Raw genomic sequence first — 22179 nt, 5'->3', positions numbered from 1 at the left:
GAAGAGAAAGGAGAGCAAAACAAAAATCGGGGGGCAGACGACACTCGTGGATTAACAGGAAGACAAAAAAGGCGTAAGACGTCATGGGGATAGGCATGGCGCTATACACGACTAAGGAAACGAAAACCAACAGAGCAGGACTTCATCATCAGCCAAGACAAGAAGCAAACTCGCCAATCCCATCCTCCTCACTTCTCCAAAAAGACCTCACGTGTTGAACGTCCCTACTGGCCATCACGCTGCTTGGTCACTCATTCTCTACCCTAACAGGTGGTCCTCGGTGTCCCCGTGGTCTCGCTCCTCCTCAGGTGCTGGACCAGGCCCCTCGCTGCCCTCTGGACATTCACCAGCATCGCTTTGTAAGGTGGCCAGGCGGGAGGACTTGGCTCACTGGGCACACCCCCCTCATGATCACTGGGCTCACTGGGCACACTTACCCCTCATGATCACCAGGCTCAATGGGCATTATCACTGGGCACACTCCCCTCTCATGATCACTGGGCACACTCCCTTCTCATGATCACTGGGCTCATTCTCCCCTCATGATCACTGGGCTCATTCTCCCCTCATGATCACTGGGCTCACTTACCCCTCATGATCACTGGGCTCACTCCCCTCATGATCACCAGGCTCAATGGGCATTATCACTGGGCACATTCCCCTCTCATGATCACTGGGCTCACTCCCCTCATGATCACCAGGCTCAATGGGCATTATCACTGGGCACATTCCCCTCTCATGATCACTGGGCTCATTCTCCCCTCATGATCACTGGGCACACCGGGCACACTACCCCCTCATGACCACCTGAGCCCTGCTCTTCACGTCTCCGCTCCTGCGGTTTTTCCTCCGTCGTTGTCCGTGGTGCTGAATCCGCCCAGCTGCTGTTCTTCGGCTGCTCTCCGTGGTGCTGAACCAGCGGCTCTTCTTCTCTGGACTTTCTCCAGTGCTGCTCGGTCTTTGCTCAGGTGAGTCCACACCTGTCGTATGTATGCCCTCTCGCGAAGTGCAGCTTATCTTATTATTTATCGTGGCCCGTCTTTGTCCAGACTCTTCTAATATAACAAAAGCAACAATTGGCATTTCCATGTTCTCTTGGGCTCTAAGTGGGTTTCTCTTGGTGCTCTTCATCTGCTGACCGCATCCCCAAGATGGGCAAATGGAAATTGTGCCAGTGTGTGCAAGTGGGTGAACTGCAGTCTCCTGCCTTGTGCCTGGCAGTGCCAGGGTTGGCTCATAAAGATGTGCTGGAGAGACTGTAGGTGGGCAGTGGATGGATTAACAGGACGATGCTTCTCAAATTTATGTGAAGAATATTTAAGGTGCTCACTTTGATCTGCTGCCCGTACAACCAGCTGATGATTTTATGTGGTCCACGAGGCTCAGTCACGGGCACTGACCTGCCATCTATCGTTTTACTTGCATCAGGCCCAGTGCATATCCAGGAGTGGCTGCTGTACTCGGGCCTCGACTGGCTGATCCCAAGGGGCGGCTGCCGTGATGGCGTCACACTGGGCACCTGGACGGCTTCGCCCACAGAGAGTTTTCTACCAGGGGATTTCCTCTTCTCCTCTCTGCCTTGCCAGATGGGCTCAATTCTCCATCTGCTATCCGGCTGATGTCCCCCTTGGTGCTCAGCTGATCCCGAAGTGCTCGTGTCTCCGCTGGGCTTTATGCTGAGTGGCAATCAGGGATGTTCATTGGGGTGCAGAATGTGTTCAACACGTGAACCTCAAATGGGGGTCCTGGGAGTGGTCATCCTGTGTACCCCTCTGGGCTTCAATAAGACAGATCGGTCTTAAAAAACAGACGGGGTCCTGGGAGGAGACAGGGTGCCAGGAGTGTCTGTCCCAAAAGGTGCCAGTTAGAACAAGCAGTGGTGCCCCTTCTACTGGGGGTCTCCAAGCTGCTAACAAACCTTCAATGCTCTCCTGCCACACTTGTCTCACTTCAAGTTACAAAGGCGCACCGTGTGCTTCATAACACGCAGACCCCATCACTGGCTGCTCACTCCTGCCAGCCCACCGTATGCCACCTCTCCCAGCGCCAGCCTGAATTGAAGACTCAAAGCCCATTCCTGCTGATCTGCCACCTTCCTTCTGTTGGGTTCAAGTGCCAGGCCCAGTGGCTGTGTGGAGTTTGCGTGTTCTCGACATGCGGATAAGTGTGTCCTCTGATGGGCCGGTGCCCGGTTTTCACCCAATGCCCCTGTGGGTCGGGACTGGATGGGGGGTGATCTAATGGATGGCTGAGCTTTTCATGTCAGTTCATTTCATTTATTTGGACACATAGCATTAATTCAGAGATGTTGGCACTGCCACCTTTGTGCACTTCAAGCATCATCACTGATCTAAAAGGTGGACTCAGGGCTCTGGACTGGCATGCAAGTGGCACCCCAAATTGCTGGGTACCCCTGTGGTGAACAAGGTGCCACCCATTGGTGAACTAAGGGGCACACATGAGGCTATGCCCTTATCTCTTGCCTGATGACCAGTCTCAAAGGCTCCATGTTTGCCCTCAGATGAAGCCATGGTGCCCACACTCTACTAAGCTGGCATTGCACTGGCATCTCTATAATGATGTAAAGAGACGCATGAAAAATAAAGATTAGAGTAAAGCTATTAGTTCATGCCCTGTGGCAGGCTGGCATTCCACCCAATGCAGGCACCATCCCCACAGAGCTTTTAAAAATGAGCTCTTTAAAATAAGAACTCAATCTGCTGGGCACTTAAAAGGACAACGGAAAATAAAAACGCTTTAATGATCAAGTGCACCGAAATCAATAGAAAAGTCAATTCAAGTAACAACGAGCTCCGAAACGCATCGCGACCCACGGGAGACGGGTGCCAGGCGTGTGATCTCGACTGGCGCAGCAAACGTTAACACAAGAATATCGTCACCAGCCAGCGGAGTAATTAGATTTGTTACAATCCGAGACGAGTTATGGCCAAAAACGGCCATGCATCAACATTAGGGCAAAAATCAGCGCGCTAAACGGCTCGAGACACACGGGCACCGCGCCGCCGCTTAATGGCCCATGAAATCGGCCAAATGTCAGCGGCGGCCGCACACCCTTCTGTCACTCGCTTAACGGGGGATTAAAAAGGGAGGGCCTCAATCAGCCGCACGGTGGCATTTACACAAGGGCATCAACCGGGACGATGGGCGACTCCACGCGTCAGTCACGAGAGCCGGGCACTGCTTGAAGAGCAAAGCCCAAACCCACCAAAGATGAGCCGCACCTCGGCTTCCACTGGGGAACTTGAAACTGCCACCTCCTGGCCTGGCGCCGGCCTTCTGGTCACACCCTGTGACCGGTCACATGGTACTGTCACCTGTGAGCCAGGTGAGCCTGTTGCCCCCTGGTGCCAGCTGTCTCCAAGCACTGGGGCCTTGGGCAGTGAGCCACCCACTGTGTGTTAGCACAGGGCGTCTCGTTCATGTCTGTGTATCTATGCATGATATAGCGCCTGTCACACGCCGTAACATGTCTGCCATATAGTGCCCTTCAAGTGGGTCTTTCTCAGTCCTACAGTGCCTGGCATGTACCCGCACCTCTCTGTCATCTCAAGCTCTCCATCGCACACCTCGTCATATAGCGCCTTTCATATCTGTGGCTCTATTAACTCTTTAAACAGGCATCGTCTATATATACTGTATATATAGTGCCTTTCACATCCAGCTCTCTACCCACCATGTGATGCCCCCCCACCTCGTCATATAGTGCCTTTCATATCTACCTGTGTACTAATCTACCTGTCTGTCACAGAGCGCTGCCTTCTGATATGTATAGCGCCTTTCCGGCCTGTCTGCCTACCCATCTATAAATTGATCGATCGATGACATAGCACCTTACTGGCCCACAGAGGCTCATGGGCACATTTAAGAAAGAAAAGGCGCAGAGCGTTTAGTCGGAATCATCAAACTCGCATAATGAGGGTCCTGCCACCATTCTGAGACGCCATTGCCAGGAGGCGGGCCCCACTGGCTTAGCCACGCCCCTGAGGTGGCATGAGTGTGATGTCATCGCAAGCCCGTGCCGCACACTCGGTGACGTCTCCCATTCCTGAACGGCTGCCACTTTTCACTTCCTTCCTGGTCTTCTGCTTTTCTTGGGGCTTCTTTTTACAGCCAGGAAGTTTGGGTCTAAAACTCTGCCCACTCCTCGGTCCGGGTATGCGTGGGCGCAGGGCTGGTTATGGATGCCAGTGATGGAGGAGCTCCTCAAAGAGGGACCCTGATGCGGGTGGTGGAACCCATGATGTGCCGCGGTGGGCTGTGGAGTGGCAGAGAGCCGAGGGGACAGTCGTAACCCGTCAGTGAGCAGTGACAGTATAGTGGCGCATGGCCACTGGTCCTATCAAGCTGAGGTGACCGCAGGGTGAGAATGCCACTGGTGTCCCCCCGGGGCCAAAAACACAGCAGGAATCAAAGGGGGCGAAGGCGGGGAGCTCAGAAGGGGCCCACCACACCTCAAACCCGGCACTTCCATCGAAATCAAATCGGACGTGGATGTCACAGCTCAGTTTTACCAGGCTGGGGCTTGCTACCCCTGGCTCTAAGACTGGCACAGCATTAATGGTTGATTAGCAAGCCCCCTCCGTCAGGACCACCCCACTCACAATGCGCCTCTCCTTGAGGTTTTCAGCCTTTAATGTGCCGCTGACTGCCATCAGATTGGGACACGGCCCAGATAAGGGGGCTCAGACGGGAAGTGGGCTCGCCGAGATTGTGTTTGTGACTGAAAAAGTCATCTCAAGGTCGGCTGGCGACTCTCAAACACACAGACATCGTGACCGCAGGGGTCCTGAAAGCTTTGGGGACACGACACGCAGGGGCGCCACTGCTGGTCCACACAGCACAGTGTCCAGGGGCCTGAGATGTCACCAGACGACCTCCCCAAACATGAAGACGGAGACCCCTCAAACGGGACCACCATAAGGGACACGCGACAGGAAACAAAACACGGCAGTCGGAGCCTTCACTCCGGCGGCTCTAACTGCGCTCGTCTTCCTCAGAGCGGGTCACGTGACCTCGTCCGCGTTTACGCCGCTATCGCACTCCAGTTGTTCTCACCCTGACTCTTGTCCCCCAGGCTGTGACGACGTCTTCTTCTGTCCTTTATTTTTGTCCTTTGTTTCAACGGCCAGACCTTCAAACCCTTCAAGTGTCACGAGGCGTCTGCGGCGGGCGACTCTTCCAGTGGACTGCGTAGGCCACAGGCCTGGGCTTTGAGTCGCATCACGAGGGGTTCAGAATCACGGACACGTCCGGGTGGGCGACTGTTAAACCGGCGTGAAGGTGACGTCGTGTGCCCGCCCGGAGGCTTGTCTGTCCTGCGTTACGCTGCGGACGTCTCACCTTCCCACTTCACGTGGAGAGATCAACATCGACGCGCACTTGTCTTTTGGTCAAAGAAGAAGGGCAATTAAAAATAAAATGAACGGAAGAAACTCAAGTTGACCCCCGAAATGGTGGGCTTTAGAATAAAGGTCACAACCCGGAGAGTTTGGGTGAGCTCAGAGTGTGTGGACCCCCCAAAGTGGAACTTCTCGACTGCACACCAAAGGTCCATGGTGGATGAAAACACAAAGTAATGGCAACGTTAAAAGTAAAAAGACCACCGGCAATCCAATCTGTCCGAGTGCCAAGACCCCGAAATGGACCAGGAAAGACAAACGATAAGCGAATCGAGCGCACTGCCACGGCTCACTGCTCCACCTCTATGGGGGGAGCTGAAGACCCCGCAGGACAGATGGCACGCAAATGAGACCCTCGTTAGCCATCAAAGTCAGTCAGTTGAACAAGGAAAGCGAAAACAAATGAAAACAAAGAAACAACTTGGCTGAGCGGTGGTCCGCAGAGTCGAACATTCGTAGCCATCCGTCTGCCATAATGCACGCCAATGCCGGAGGGTCTTAAATGGTCCCCTCAGGTGACGCACAGTTGGACTCCAAAAGGTTTAGCGGAGACCTCAGGGGGCACATGGCGACACATGGCGTTAATGAGCTGACCAGGCAGCTGGCGCCCTCGGGTCACGTCCTCCCACATTCTGGGCACAGCACCAAAGGCTGGAGCCTCCTCAGCCGGCCTGCACAGTGCTGCGGTGCCACCTTCACCAGGGGGTGCCAGCTCTCCCATTTGTCACTCACTTACCCTTCACCACAAGGGTGCCACTGCTGCTCGCTTCTCCAAACTGGTTTCTTGCCACACACGTGTAGCTCCCATCATCAGCCTTGGTGACGTTGACGATTCTAAGGCTTCCATCTTCCAGAACGCTTATCCTACAGGAGACACAAACAAGACCACCGCTTAGTCAAACGCACACAGAGCGTAAATGAACGGTGCGCCCTGCACTGGCACACTGGCCACAGTCAAAGCCTTCACCGTGAAGCAGCCCACCGGACTGGCACCTGAATGGCGGCCATCGCAGTGCTGTACGCTTGTGACGATGCCCGTTTCAATACGAATGTCGTCATTTTCATGAAAGTCACTGAGTTTAACATTCCAAATGGCCTCAGGGGAGCAGGAGCTCAGCACGCACACAACAGAGAGATGGCAGACTTGAACCCGAGACAAGCAGCCGGCTTGCAGGATTACCAAATGGAGCCTGGCAAGGCTGGTATGGCCGGCCATCATTCTTAGAGCGCCAAGGCAACGTATACAGCAGAGATATGCCCTGGAATGGGGGGGCGTCACCAATGACATTTGGCCATCCTTGCCCGTCTGTTTGTAACTGATGGCACAGCCCTCTTGGGGCTCTTCACGTGTGGTGCGCTTATTACACATCTGAAGCAGCGGTTGCCGCTCGTTTCTTTGCTAATCCTTCATAAAGCACCAGTGGTGCTGGACAAAGCGGCCTAAAGTGGGCAGCAGGGCGGCTTGAGAAGTAAAAGGCGACTCAGGGAGACAGCGAGGGAAGAAAATGACCCGAACATTAAAGAAATGAGGCATGGCGAGCAGCGGGCACCTGCTTCAAGCGCTATGCCTGCCGAAACTGCCAGCTGCTAAAAATTTCAGAGTAATGACAAATACCCTCATGTGCTGACCAACCCCACATCCACATGCAGCAGAACCAGCGGGCACACTCCCCCAGCTGGGCAGGCCGGCACCTCGTTGGCCACTGCTTCTTCTGCTTGATTCAGTGTTAAGAGATGAGGGCCGGTGAAAGGCTGGGAAGAGTGGCAGCATCTACTGTATACTATCTACTATACTACCTACTATACACTACACTATATGCTATAATAATAATAATAATAATAATAATTCATTACATTTATATAACGCTTTTCTCAGTACTCAAAGCGCTATCCACACAGGGAGGAACCGGGAAGCTATCTACTATACTATATACTATCTGCTATCTACTAACTCTGTGCTCTGTGTAAGAGAGGACAGAGCCGACTATACTTCACTAGAAGGCTGGTGTCCTTCAACATCTGCAATAAGATGCTACAGATGTTCTATCAGATGGTTGTGGCGAGCACCCTCTTCTATGCGGTGGTGTGCTGGGGAGGCAGCATAAAGAAGAAGGACGCCTCACGCCTGGACAAACTGGTGAGGAAGTCAGGCTCTATTGTTGGCATGGAGCTGGACAGTTTAACATCTGTGGCAGAGCGACGGGCACTGAGCAGACTCCTATCAATTATGAAAAATCCACTGCATCCACTAAACAGGATCATCTCCAGACAGAGGAGCAGCTTCAGCGACAGACTGCTGTCACCGTCCTGCTCCACTGACAGACTGAGGAGATCGTTCCTCCGCCACACTATGCGACTCTTCAATTCCACCCGGGGGGGTAAACGTTAACATTATATAAAGTTATTGTCTGTTTTTACCTGCATTATCATCAATCTTTAATTTAATATTGTTTTTTGTATCAGTAAGGTGCTGCTGGAGTATGTGAATTTCCCCTTGGCATTAATAAAGTATCTCTCTCTCTATCTATCTACTATACTATATACTATCTGCTATCTACTATATACTATCTACTGTACTACCTGCTATCTACTATACCATACTACTACTATCTACTATACTATATACACTATACTATCTACTGTACTATCTACTGTATACTATACTATATACAATACTATACTACTACTATCTACTATACTATCTACTACCCTATTATATACTATCTACTATACTACCTACTATACTATATCCTATCTACTACCCTATCTACTATACTACTACTATCTACTGTATACTATCTACTATACTACCTACTATCCTATATCCTATCTACTGTACTATATACTATCTACAATACTATACTACTACTATCTACTATAGTATCTACTGTATACTATCTACTATACTACCTACTATCCTATCTGCTATCTACTGTACTATATACTATCTACAATACTATACTACTACTATCTACTATACTACCTACTATACTATATCCTATTTACTATACTATCTACTATCCTATCTGCTATCTACTGTACTATATACTATCTACAATACTATACTACTACTATCTACTGTATACTATCTACTATACTACATCCTATCTACTATATACTATCCTATCTACTATACTATCTACAATACTATACTACTACTATCTACTACCCTATCTACTATACTACCTAGTATATTATATCCTTACTATATACTATCTGCTATCTACTATACTAAATACTATCTACTATATTATATACTATCACATCTACTATACTACTATCTACTATACTACTACTTTATACTATCTACTATACTACCTACTATACTATATCCTATCTACAATACTATACTACTACTATACTACCTTCTATACTATATCCTATCTACTATACTATTTACTATATACTATCTACTACCCTATCTACTATACTATACAATCTACTATCCTATCTACTATACTACCTAGTATATTATATCCTATCTACTATACTACCTACTATACTATATCCTATCTACTATACTATTTACTATATACTATCTACAATACTATACTATCTACTACCCTATCTACTATACTATACTATCTACTATCCTACCTAGTATATTATATCCTATCTACTATACTACCTACTATACTATATACTATCTGCTATCTACTATACTAAATACTATCTACTATATTATATACTACTATCCTATCTACTATACTACGACTATCTACTGTATACTATCTACTATACTACCTACTATACTATATCCTATCTACTATCCTATCTAATATATAATATACTATCTACTATCCTATCTACTGCATACTATCTACTATACTATACTACTACTGTATACTACTATCCTATCTACTATACTATCTGCTATCTACTACCCTATCTACTATCTACTATACTACTTCTATCCTACCTACTATACTATATACTATCTGCTCTCTACTATACACTATACTATCTACTATACTATATACCATCCATCTACTATACTATCCACTATACTATATATTATCTCCTGTACTATATAGCGCCTTTCCTGATCAGACTTAGCAGCTCCAGCTGCCCCCGACTGGTGGGCTCTCATTAAAGCAGCAGGCAGCGAGGCCTCTGACAAGTGGGGGTGACACGTCTACTTTACATGGAGCCCAAAGAGCAGCCGGGGGGGGGGGCACCTCTGGGGTGAGCGGAAAGGGGAAGCCAAAAAGAGTGTCACCTGAATGACACACGTGTGTGGGTGGGCACTGCGACCAATCCCGGGTCATTTCCATGCCCATGTGCCAGCCTGTGCCACTGTAGGGACGTCCCTGTCCTCAGAGACACCAGTCAGGGTCAGGCATGAATGTGACTGCCTGCTTTGACCACTTGTCACCTTGAAATGTCACCCAGTATGCCACATGAGCCACATCCAGACCCTAAAAGTAAAAACGTTCAAGCAGCATATCTGGAAATGGTGAAGGAGGGGCATCAGCCTGGTGACACTGAGGTGACCAGTGGCTGAAGAGGGGCTCTGCCATGCATCCAGTGATTTACGGTACCCGCCGATCACGACAAGTCAATGTTCTACTAATGCCATCTGCAAGGCGCTCTCTGCCACCATCCGGGCCACCCTGACATGTCACCATAGGATTTTCTTTTTCATCAAATGTTGCTGCTATGGGTGTCGACATAAGTGACACGTCCTGTGACAATTTGCTGCCGCCACAGACAGAACCTGAACACTGCCCCACTTGAAATCCGGGCAGCGGCTGTGGCAGAGTCCAAGAGAGATGAGTGCAAGTGTGCCAGGCCAATTGTAGATGCAGAGGGCTTCCTCTGACGTCACCAGACGACCCCAAAAAGCCCCTGTGAGTAGCCCGTGACTGCGCCACGATGTCCGGATCGCCAAACATTGCAGTCACTTAACTTCAATACCGACGGTGAAACGTGCAAGTCAGGGTCAAGTACCCGCTGTTGGAATGTCAGAGGAGGCGCAGCAAAGCCCAAGCGTCTGAACGAAGTCCAACTCAACATTAAGTGACAACCCATGGCAGGTAAGAACACAGCAACGGCACACGGAAAGGCCTAGAAAGGACAAGAGCTTGTAATCCGAGAATACAAAATGGCGTCGGGTGGGACAATGAGGAGACGACGGACTACTTGGCTCCCTTCATTTCTGTGATGGCGTCGTCACCCGTCAGTCGAGACCAATGGGCTGCGGTGAGGAGAGGAGACGCCTTCTGGAGAGCCCTGAAGACCCCCACCTGCCAGGCTTACTGCGACTTTCAGGAAACACCAACTCGCTGCGCTCAGAAGATGCCACCGACTCATACCCGTCTGTCACAAAGAGTGCGCACAGAGTGTTAAAGAGCCATCTTGAAATATCCTTCGATGTAACAGAAATACAGAACTGAAATCAAATCAAAGAGAGACGCTGCACTTGGAAAGAACTGCGTTGGCACATTTCAAGGGCAGCCCACCGGAGCTCTGAAGCCTGAGTGTGAACTGCTGAGCCGCCGTGTAGCCGACAGGATGTGCAGTTTAAACAGTCATCTGGCAGCCAAACCTGCCTCAGTCAGCAGTGCCAATCCCAAAGATTCACCTCGAGTTGTGCCACGCCGGCCAGGCATCGCCTCACTCGACACTGTGATTGCTGGGCCGGCTGACGGTGGCACATCTTTGTACCCAGAATGCTTTTCAATGTCTCACTTCCTGCATACCAACTGCACTGCTCAGGATCGCCGGCCCAAAGTTTCGTTTCCTTCTTGCACCCAATGCCAGCAGACGGACAGGAAATGAACTGGCAGAGTCAGAAGGTAATGAAAGGCCCTGAAATCCAAGTGACAGGAGGAAGGAGGAGGAGGACGCGAGTGTCACTTTTAATGGAGTGCAGACACTGACAGGCAGCAGCTTTATAAATATGGCAGGACATCGTCCATCCCTCCAACCCCCTCATCCTATGCCAGTGGCACCGGGCACCAGGCCCACTCAAGGCTATCACAAACCGCCAGGGTGCTGTGCTCGGACCCTGGCATAGCTGCATTCTCCACTGTTAGCCAATTACCACCGCTAACAGAACAGATTATAGCGCCTTGACTGAACTGACTTCACTGTTCTTGAAGCAGCAGAAAATGCAAAGCGAGCCAATTGACGGCCGTCACGTCTGGGAGCGCCTGGTGTGGCTGGACGAGGGCACTGCTGTGCCAGTCAGAGCATTAAATACAAACGGCGGGCAGCATGGCTGGCTTTTGGTGATGCCTTTTGAGAGACACACTGGTTAATTCTTGGTGTGCCACAACTGTAAATGGTGTACTGTTTGGCGTAGTCATCATCATCATCATGAAGGACAATACGATTAGGGAAATGTCTGACCCTTCATTTGGGTTTGTGACTCGGTGCGAGTATTTGGGGTCGGCACCTCTCAGGTGGTCCAGCTGCAGGTTTTCCTCTCCTGTCACCGCCGCCAATTGACTTCCTCTTCCTTCATTCTACCTGCCATATTTGGAAGACTCAGTCCAGGGTTGCCAGGTCCTTAAAAATGTAGAGTGGCACAAAAGAGCAGCCTGACCCAGACAAAGTGACGCACCGGAGAGCGGGGTGGGGGCATTGAGAGTGATGGATCTCGGCCCCCTCGGAGGTGCAAAGGGTGGGTGGGGGGAGGGGGGGGGTAGAGGGTCCCACTACTTGAAAAAGACAGAAGGGAGCCGGAAAAACTTCTTATTGTTTGAAAAATTAGCCCAGAAAATGCCACCCATGAAAGCCCATTCCTCAAAAGATGCCCATTAAAAATGGCCGAGGTGGCGGCACCGACCCAGTCCTCGGACTCGTTACGTTAAACGGCAGCCAAACCAAAAGGCTGGTCAGCCCAGTTGAGGCCTCAAACTCTTAATTAGAATTTGATTCTTGTTGTTAATTAAGCCCATTATTGAATTCCACAGCTCGTTGGCGCTCTCATTGTGGCACAGCAGGCATTTCCAAAACAGGGCACCGTTAAAATGGAGAACGTTACTGAGACGTTCACCTTGTGTTCAGTTCTTATTTGATGGACACCGCTTAGCTGCTCATTTATTGGCTCCTTTTCTAACCCTTTATTGTTGGACCACTGAGTCTTAAATAGCAAGTCAATTACAATGACGGCAAATGAGGTTAATTAGCAGCAGAAATTGGATGAGTTAAGCAATTAAGAAAATGGTTTGAGTGAAAACCTGCAGCCACTGCAGCCCACCAGGATGTGAGCTGGAGACCCCCCGAGGATGCTGTGCCGTGTCTACGGTCCGACTGTCTGGTTGTGCTCCTCGTCTCCGACGCTGCAGTGCTGACATCGTGTGACATGCTGCGGTAGCCAATGAGGGAGCTGACACTGGGCAGGTCTGACCAATGAGTGAGGAGGGAGGCGGGTCTTCATGTGAAAAGCGCCAGCTCACTCGTGCCCACATCTTTGACGTTTGTGGAAACTCTTCACTTGACAAGAGAGTTTACCAAAAACACGCACATTTGGGATGCTGCGGGCATGGGAGGGGCCAGCTGACACTCAGATGATGCGACTCCGGTGGTCTGACCTTTTTCAGTGGGGGTCTCAAGTCCCCATTCAGCCTCTTTATATCACAGATTTTGACATCTCGGCCATCACTATAAACTCGAGGGGGTAAAGCTATTTGGGCAGACGACTCCTTCAAAGTTAAAGCGTTTTCATTTTTAACTCTAACCCTGGCATTTTCACATCATTTACAGAAGCATCTCAAGCCACACTAAAACGGGCAAAAATACAAATGGCGTAGACTTTTGGCTACAATGGGCATTGGCAGAAACAGGAAGAGGGCGCATCCTCCATGCCAGCTCGCATTTACACACAGAACAGCAGTGGCTATTACGAGAAACAAAAGGATGGGCGAGGAGGCGGGTCAGTTGGCGACTTTAACGGGCACAGCCAGCGGTAAACGACTTGCCCTTCTATCACGAGTGCTGCGGCCCCTCAGACTGGTCAAATCGCCGTTTGGTGCAGCGGAGAGCAGCACCAGTGTGTGCCACTTGCTTCACAAACTTTGGACCGTCCATCTGTGCCATCTGCTGCCCCCCACGATCTGTTCTGAGAAACGGAAGGAAATGATTAACTAACACAGAAGAAAGCAAGAGAGGAGACAGAAGTCGCTCTTCATCAGGCGTGTTCATCGGGTAAACTTCAAAGAGAACACAAAAGAGGCCGAGGGCACACAGACTTGTGATTTCTGGGCTCAAGTGCCAACGCGACGAACTGAAAGGAGATCAGCGAGGGTCACCGGGGCTCAATGGGCGACGCCTGGCACAGCTGGTGACTCATCGCAGTATCTCCAAGGCCTTTAATGAAGGAGCAGCACATTGAATTTCGGAAAAAGAGACCAACAGAGAGCCGCCGATAGAAAGCGAAATCAAAAGAGTCGGCCCGCCCTCGCTGGCGGCACGGTGCCCAAACAAAGGCAACCACAGCCACGCTTCCTGCCACTGCCAGCCCTCCGTTCACCTGTGTTTGTGTCACACGCTCCTCTGGCGGTTACTCCACTGTCCTCTGAAAGCCCAGGGGCCCCCTAATCGTACCTGGGCACCTCTCTGGGGCCTCGTCCGGTGCCAGGCTCCCCGCTGGAGGTCCCGTCATGTCAAGTCTTCACTTCACGTCGCTGGTTTGGTTCTTCTTCCTCTTTGATGTTTTCTCTCATTATGTTTCATTTCTGCTGCGTTAGTTTTGTTCCCCGCTGATTTCTCAAGTGCCCGCTGACCACGACTGAGGTGCCCTCGCCTTGGGGGGCTCTCGGTCTTCTCACTTCTCCTGCCTGTAATTAGTAAGACGAGAAAACGGGGGCCCAACTAAATGCGGCAGAGCGGGCACAGCAGCAAAGGGGCAGACGAGCCACACAAGTTAAGTAAATGACAAAAAGAGCTCAGTCCAGTTGAGTGGTGATGCCCGCCCTTGTGCCAACCCTGGGGGTCACTTCAACACAGCCACTTCCGAGCACAGCAGCCTTCATCCGATGAGACAATACAAAGCCAAGCAACGGCAGACAAGTGCCAAAGCTGCAGACGGCACCGTGCCCGGCATGCGTGCCAGCTCTTTTCAAAGCCCGTCACCGTGGAGCGGATCAGCGCTAAGCCGCATCATTTCGTTCGGAATTGAAACCGGTGGGCTTGGATTTGCAGTTGTGGTGCTTAATCTGCGCAGAGAGTTTTGCCACCTGAGCTCAGCACAACGAGCGCGACGCGCCACACAAAGGCTCGGCTGTGTGCCAAGCTGTGCGTCTAATCGCCGAGTTAGCAGCCATTCTGGGCCAAGCTGTGCCACCACGCCAAGGAAGGTGTCCACTGCCCACCATCCCTGACTTATAATCCCATTAGCTGCCCTCCTCATCGCTCCTGGCAGGATGGGCCGAGTCGATCTGCTTGATGCTTGTCATCCAAAGCCCACGGACGGCCTCTCACGAGGGGCACGGCGCATGAAAGAGTGGACGGGCACTTGAACTAGGGGGCCAGCTGGAGATGCCTGAAGATGGCCCAGATGGGGTGACCAGTGTGCGGAGAGTTCTGGGGGACGGGGACAATGTGGACTGCTTTCTGCGGTCACCTCAGATGGTCTTCACGTTCACTGGACCCAGGGGGGTGTCCTCCCTACCAAAACCGACTCGGGGTCCTGGGGCCTACTGGCAAAGGGTTCAAGGCAGCAAAAGACATCCTGGCAGGGGCATCAGTGCATGCCAGTGCCCACATAACTCTGGGGTGGAGAACTGGAGGGACACGGGGAGGAGGTGCAGGCCAACGAAGGACACCATCAGACCAGTGTGGACAGCTCGAGTGTCTTCTTCATGTTATGTCACATTAACGGTGAACTTCTAGTCGACTCTGTAGCCGCCCTCAAAGATGGGGGTCTCTGCTGTCAAACGAGGCCATCGAGTCCCCGTGGTGCTCGCGTTCCTATGAAGTTCTGCTTCAACTTCAGGACTCTCTTGGATTCCCAGCACTCTTTGCCTGGTGAAGTGCTGCCTGACCGCGGCCCTAAACGCAGTCCCCTTTGTCACCAGCAGGTGTCCTCACCTTCATGACTCTTTTGTGACTTTGAAGACCACCATGAGGTCTGGGGGAGGCCCTTTAGTCCCCTTGCACAGGGTCATTGTTGTCACATGTACAGCGTCACGTGTCGCTCTGTCATTGTTGCAGTGCGGTGACCTGAACTCTGCCCCGTCTCACCAGCGCCACCTACAGTGTCAGTGGAGCATTGCTTCACTTTTATTCCACAGCATATTCTAGAAGTTTCTTGGCATTTTCATGGCTTCAGTTGGTTGGCTGGCTGGACTGGGGGGTTTCAAGTTCAGCTCTGGGGACTCCAGTGGCTGTGATTTATCGTTTTAAGTGACGTCACCGTCACCTTGAAGTGATTTCTTTCTTTAATTACTTGACCTTTTATCTTATTCTGCATTCTGAAAAGTGCCTTAGAGTGTGACTTACATTTATTACTGATGCCCTTTTCATGCCACACCTCAAGTGGCTTACCTCTGGTGTGTCATCTGCTTGTATCTGGAATCGGGTAACGTGGACACGGGTGCAAATGACTGCTAAAGGGTCTTCAGCGCGAGCCCCCCAAGCGTCAAAGAGCACATGACGACTTCAAAAACCTGAGAAGGGACGGCTGTGGACCTCAAAGTGGTCACTGGGACACAAAGGACACGGAGCCCACTGCACCTCAGGTGTTGTCATGCAGGCAGACACAGGGGGCTTTAGTGGGGTCACATGCACTGACTGACCCCCCGATCCCACCCGGCGCTCTCTCTTAGGCCTTGACCTCCTCGTCCGTCCTCCACTCCAGCACCGTGCAGGTGGGCTGTGCAGCGCAGACAGAGGTTTGTTTAAAGGGGGTCTCGCCCAGAGTGTCGCCCAATTTGACCACCAAAGGAGGCACGTGGCGGTCCTCTCAAAAGGCGCTTGTGTCCGCCGAGTGGCCAGGAGGACTAATCCCAGTCTGGGGGGTTCCGACCCCATTTCAGAGGCTCGTCCCCCCGTCACTTAATGTGCTGCGTTCTGCTGACTCAATGGAGACGGCGAGTTGCTATTTGGGTCACCAAATGTGACACCGGCAGATAAGGCGGGCCGAGTGCTTCCTGCTCATTCCTTCGCCTTGTTAAGGTGGGCTCAGCTGACCTACCTGTGGGTGGGCTTCTTAATCACTGATGCTATCGGGATGTCGAAGGAAAATAAAACAGCCATGATGAAAAATATGAAATGGCCGAGATGCTTTATCTTCCTAAGTAAGCCTGGGTTATCTCGTCCTCAAAGGCGGCGCGGGGCTGTGACAAACGGGAGCCGCCGGTGTCGCCTGCCAGCTGGAGATTTCAAACCCCGCCGAGACAGAAGGAAATGTCTGCAGCCGCGAGATAAATTGAATCCCCCCTTTTAAAATGTATCCCACCGATCTCATTGCAGGAAGTTAGTGACCTTGTCCTTCTCATGAATCACAAATCGAGAGAATTCTGACATGCCAGGCAACGGGCGACACATCCTGGAGGCGGAGCTTAAGGCGTCTGCATCGCCGTTAACCTGCACGACACCAAACACGGTGAACTGCCGTTAAAGACAACGCGCCGAAGACGAGTTTCAAGATGTCAGATTAGCTACGTGCGTGGCACGCGGGCTGGCAAGACCCCGAGAAAGCAGTGCTGGCATGGCAGTGCAGGGAGGCCACCACCAGGAGGCAATAAACCGCCTAAGAATCGCCACCAGCAGGACCAAAGTGCCACACCGTGTGCCAGCGGCGCTTCTGGAGCACCTTGAAGTCCCTGACCGAGATGACGCTAGGGGTCCATGCCATCAGGTGCTAAAAGTGCAGTGCAGACAAGTGGAGCCCTTGGAGGGTCAAGAAGGTCACACGGCAGAAACAGAGCAGGGCAGCAGAAGACCAGCACCCACAGCAGCCTGGCACTGCCCCTTTATTACTGTTTTAATTCTCAGTCTGCTCCAGTTTGGCCCCCACCTGTGGAGCTCCAGTGCCACTCTGTGGCTGCCAGTCTGGCACCGCACACCCCCAAGCCCCCCACACACACACTTGGTCAAAGCGCGGGGGTCTTGTGAGAAGCGTGTGCCCTGTGTGATGCTGGCCAGACCTACGAGGGGTGCAGACTTTAGCTCTCAGGCTGAGGTGGGTGCTCACTGCTGGCACAGATGTCAGTGTTCAGGGCGCACTAAGCGGACCCCCGATTGGAACAGCGCTGGTGTCACCCCCTGAATTCCAACTCCGTCGAAATACAAGTGTGAGTGTGCAAGTAAGGCAGGAGGCCGATGGCAGCGCAGTGACAGGCTGAGCGGCGGTGACATCTCCGGCTTAGAGGGGTCCACGCTGAAGTGGACAAACAGAGCGATGGCAGGAGGTCTTGGGGATTCAGCTGTGCGGCAGCACATTCAGGGAGTCGCCCTCTGCGGAAAGATAACGGGTTATTAAAATGTCAAACGGGAGCGTCACGCGAGCCCCCCGATGACAGCCAACCTGTCACCCGGGCGTCAGGCCGATGCGTATCCGGTCAGCACGGCGAGTTTATCAGCTGCTGGCACAGAAGGCCGCCGGGTGGATCGCCGCGGGTTTCCTTTAATCACAAATTGCGCTCTCACTTTATTTCTTCAGCTGATATTCATCTTCAAGACCCGCGCTGAGGTATCCTTCAAGGAACAAAGAGCAGACACGTGTTGAAAAGACACCGGCGCAGCGAGCAAGATGGATTACCGCGCCGCGCTGGCGGACCCTTACTTTGAAAAATGATATCGCCTGCCGTCTCGCAGATAAAAATAATCCCAACGAGCGGAACACATGGAGTCCTAATCTTAACAGACATCGGCAAATTCACTTTAGCTTAGGGTTAAGATTTATTCTCGTTAAGGCGCAGGCTCCTTCTTTACCCTCTCGGCTTGGCATTCTGGGGACTCGCAGCTTCGAGGGGCACCAAACTCCGCCATGCGTAGGACGAACAGAGGGCGAAGAAAAGCAAAGAGAGGTGGGCAACGTGGACCGACGACTCCAAAGAGACCCATGCAGGACGGGCACGCCAGCCTGGACTGCACTCGGTAATTCAGTGGGCACAGGCCTGGCATTTCACCCATCAGGGGCGGGCAGCAGACACTCGCCAGGTCCGTTATGACCGGCAGCTAGCAGTCCTAATAAAGGGTGGGCAGAGGGCCCCTTTGGGTGGTCCCTCTGCTCACATTGTAAAAAGCGAGCAGCAGAGAGCTGGGCACACCCTCATCTCAAAACTCGCCCAGCCAAAGTGCTGCAGCGCCACCTTGTGTCTGCTGTGGTGAGGAGGTCACCCATCACAAGGTCCGAGTCACAGAATCACAGAGAGCCAATCACGCCACCACCAAGATGGCCGCCAAAATGGAAAGTGACCTCACCAAAATGGCGGCCCAAAACTGGGAAAACACAAAGGAGAACAAACAAACAAACACCAGATGTTAAGATTCCAATGACACACCCCCACATGACGCTTGAACACCATGGCAGCACAATGGCAGACCACACGCGCCCCTGCACTCGTCATAAATGCCCTTTGGCAGGCCCTGGGTACGTGGCGAGGGTCCCGTTACTCATCTTACTCTGGTCTTCTGGGACACCCAATGGCTTCACATCATGCTGAGGGACTCGGGACCATGCCTGTTATTTTGGTTTCTTGGTAGGTTTTTGGTTTTCTGGCTTGGACTCCATGATAGTTTTGGACCAGAATTTCTTCTGTCATTCCTACTAATTCGGCCCGTGTCTTTGTTCACCAACTGCCGTACTCCTACTGCCATGCAGCCCGCCCTGCTGCCCCTCAAGTGCCTTATTCAGATAACCTCAACCACCCTACTGCCAATCAGACAGAGAGCTCCGCCCCCCCTTTTGTCCCTCACGGGTCACGATAGGAGGAGTTGTGTGTGTGAGTGGCACTCCTACACAGCCTACTAAGGCTCATACAGCCCCGCCCTTTATGCTGCCAGTCAAACACATAGCCCCACCCACTCATGCATCTAGCCTCATTCCTCAAGTGCCAGGCCCTGTCTGGGTTGCTGCCACTTGGGCACATATGCCCACCCACCACTTTGTCACTCACGGCTACCATATGTTCTACCAGGGCCGGGAGGATCAGGAGATGTGATGTCACAAACAGAAGTGTGAATCCGATCGTCAGAGACGTCGGAAAGTGGAGGGAGATGAAAAGGCACAGAGCAAGTCTTCCACTCGTCCTTCCCGGACGGCACATGTGGTAAGGAATACGGCCATTTATGGGGTCTCTCTGAAGACCTCACACGAATTCTCAATATGGTGTCACCTTGTAATTGATGTCTTCTCGTTACGCTAGATGTTTACTGTCACCTGATGACATTTTATTACAAAGCTCTTCACTTTGAAACGCGTCCTGCTTCGCTTGTTCAAACACGATCCCTAAACCGATGGCACTTGATTAGGTTGTAAGTCGCTTTGGATAAATGAAACGTCAGTAAGAAAGCTGCAACAAATGCCCAGATTGTGACTTCACTGCCAAGAAGTTCCAGAAACTCACAAGAAAAGCCACAAAAGCACAATAAAATACACCAATCACCACGCCACACAAGTATATAGCCCCGCCCAGGCTGTTGTCACTCATGCATCTAGACTACACCCATTCTGCCATTCTGTGTCTGTCTGCCCCTCCCCTGTTCTACAGCCACTCAGGAGTATAGCACCGCCCATCACACGGCTACACAAGCACAGAGCCCCACCCACTCCAGCACGTGGCTCCGCCCAGTCTTCTGTCTCCTATAATCCTTCCAAATGGCCGCTGACTGGTGGGCTTGGGCTGAGCCTTTTGATTTAAGTGGCTGCTTTATTCTGCAGCAGGGGATGTGATTTTCAGGGGGTGGGTCCAACCCCCCAATTTTTGGCTTATTGGGGTCCTGCAAGTGGTGGTCCCCCAGGATGCCTGCTGCCCCCCCCCGGTCACTGCTCGCCTCATTTCTTGATGTTTTTGCAGTTTTTCTATTTTTTTTTTCCATCCATGTAAATAAAAGTGCGGTAACTCAGGAAGCAAATCAGACGGAGAGCAGCGAAGTGATAAGCGCTCATCAGGAGAGCCCTAAGTGAAGCCGTCTCCCGTTTTATTAATTACGTCCCGTTTCATTTCTGCCGTGCAAAGCGCGATGGCCGCCTCGGGAGCCGTCGGCGCGTCTCGAGTGATGAATTTGGAATCTGAGTCGTGATCCTGACTCCAGGGAGGCCATTTTTAATTCGCTCGCATGCTTACATATTCAGCCAATCCCTTCCTGCACACAAATGTGACGCTCAGCCCATCACTCATCCGTTTCCCCAAATGCCTTCCAGAGCGCCACGAGATGTCTGATGGGCCAGCCGGCAGTGACAGGCCCGGCTGATGTGACGGCGGCCCCCCGTTCATGTGGTCTTTGGGGTCCCAGTGTGCGTGTGTGTGTGTGTTATGGGAGGATACTGGCACTCAGCAGGACGTGAAGCCCACCGCGCTCAGACCTGACTCAAGGTCCAGGATCCTGTGAGGGGAGTCCACAGACGAGCCCGAGGTGTCACCGTTAAAGGGAGAGGACAGTGGAAGTGACTGAAGATGAATCAGCAGGAGGACACGAGCCAAAGCAGGCATCCCACCCGCACCGCCATCTTCTGAGCAGCTCTGTAAACGGGCACCGCCATCTTACATAGGTGGAGTGTGCCATGTCATCTCCACGTCACATGGCTACCAATGGGCACAGCACCTTTATGTGCAGTCGCTCTGAACGGCCAAGCAAAGACCTAAAGAAATAAAATTAAGAAAGCGGCGAGTCGAGAATGAGAGCCCACCAACCAAAAGAGCACAAAGAAGAGGCTGAGGGGCGGCCCCCAGGCGCGGTCACAGTGACACACAGCTACAGTGTCACACGGTCACAGCGTCACATGGTCACAGTGACACACAGCTACAGTGTCACACGGTCACAGCGTCACATGGTCACAGTGACACAGCTACAGTGTCACACGGTCACAGCGTCACATGGTCACGCGGTCACAGTGACACACGGTCACAGTGACACACAGCTAGTGTCACACGGTCAAAGTGACACACAGCTACAGTGTCACACGGTCACAGCGACACGCGGCCACAGTGTCACAGCGAGGCACTCGTCACCCTACCCCAAAGGCCTGATTTCAGGGACCCCCAAACCCCCCCACCCGCCGATGCTCGTGACAGACGGCTTCATTGTGAAGTAATGGAGTAGAGAGTTGTGCTCTTATAACTGTGGGAATAAAAGAACACTGGGAGATAATTAGATTTGGAGTTTTAAATTACATATTAAAAAGAAAAGTTCAATTAACATAAAATGTAAAATTTAATAATCCCGTGTAGAGAATTAAAAGTGACATTTCGAGGCGAGCCGCTGACGGCAGCTCAATGAGCACAACAGCGCGCCGTCCGCTAACGCAGATTAAACTCCGCTGCTCGTCACGTGGCCGACGTCTCCACTCGGCTCCCATAAATTAGTCGACTCACGGCGAGAAGGTGAGGGGGCCGTTCAGGGCTACCATTTTATTGGAGGCCCCCACGACGGACAGGCCCGGGGGGGTGAAGGCCATTTCTGCCTCCATCTGCTATTGAAGAGTGGCCTTTATAATAGTATCACATGTATATAGCGCCTTTCTCAGGCTCAGAGCACCATAATAGGAAGACACAAAGAAAGGACCCACATGACGGGGTTACAAATAAATAAAACAAACTCCACAGCCCACGGCTTGTAGCCCCCCCAAGGCCGGCAGGGTGCT

The 22179-nt window shown here is 51.8% G+C and overlaps 1 protein-coding gene across 4 annotated transcripts in view; it reads right to left on the bottom strand.

Moving 5' to 3' along the window:
* The window catches only part of LOC114668901 (contactin-4-like), a 453222-nt gene that overhangs the window by 31867 nt on the left and 399176 nt on the right, over positions 1-22179 (bottom strand). For all 4 annotated transcript variants that reach the window (XM_051921332.1, XM_051921335.1, XM_051921334.1 and 1 more), the window contains exon 12: positions 6157-6284. In XM_051921332.1, coding sequence (XP_051777292.1) covers positions 6157-6284 — 128 coding nt within the window. The remainder of the gene's footprint in view (positions 1-6156; positions 6285-22179) is intronic.

This window comes from Erpetoichthys calabaricus, chromosome 18 (assembly GCF_900747795.2).
Source record: "Erpetoichthys calabaricus chromosome 18, fErpCal1.3, whole genome shotgun sequence".
Taxonomy (NCBI): Eukaryota; Metazoa; Chordata; class Cladistia; order Polypteriformes; family Polypteridae; genus Erpetoichthys; species Erpetoichthys calabaricus.
This window is presented reverse-complemented; position numbering and strand designations above follow the sequence as displayed.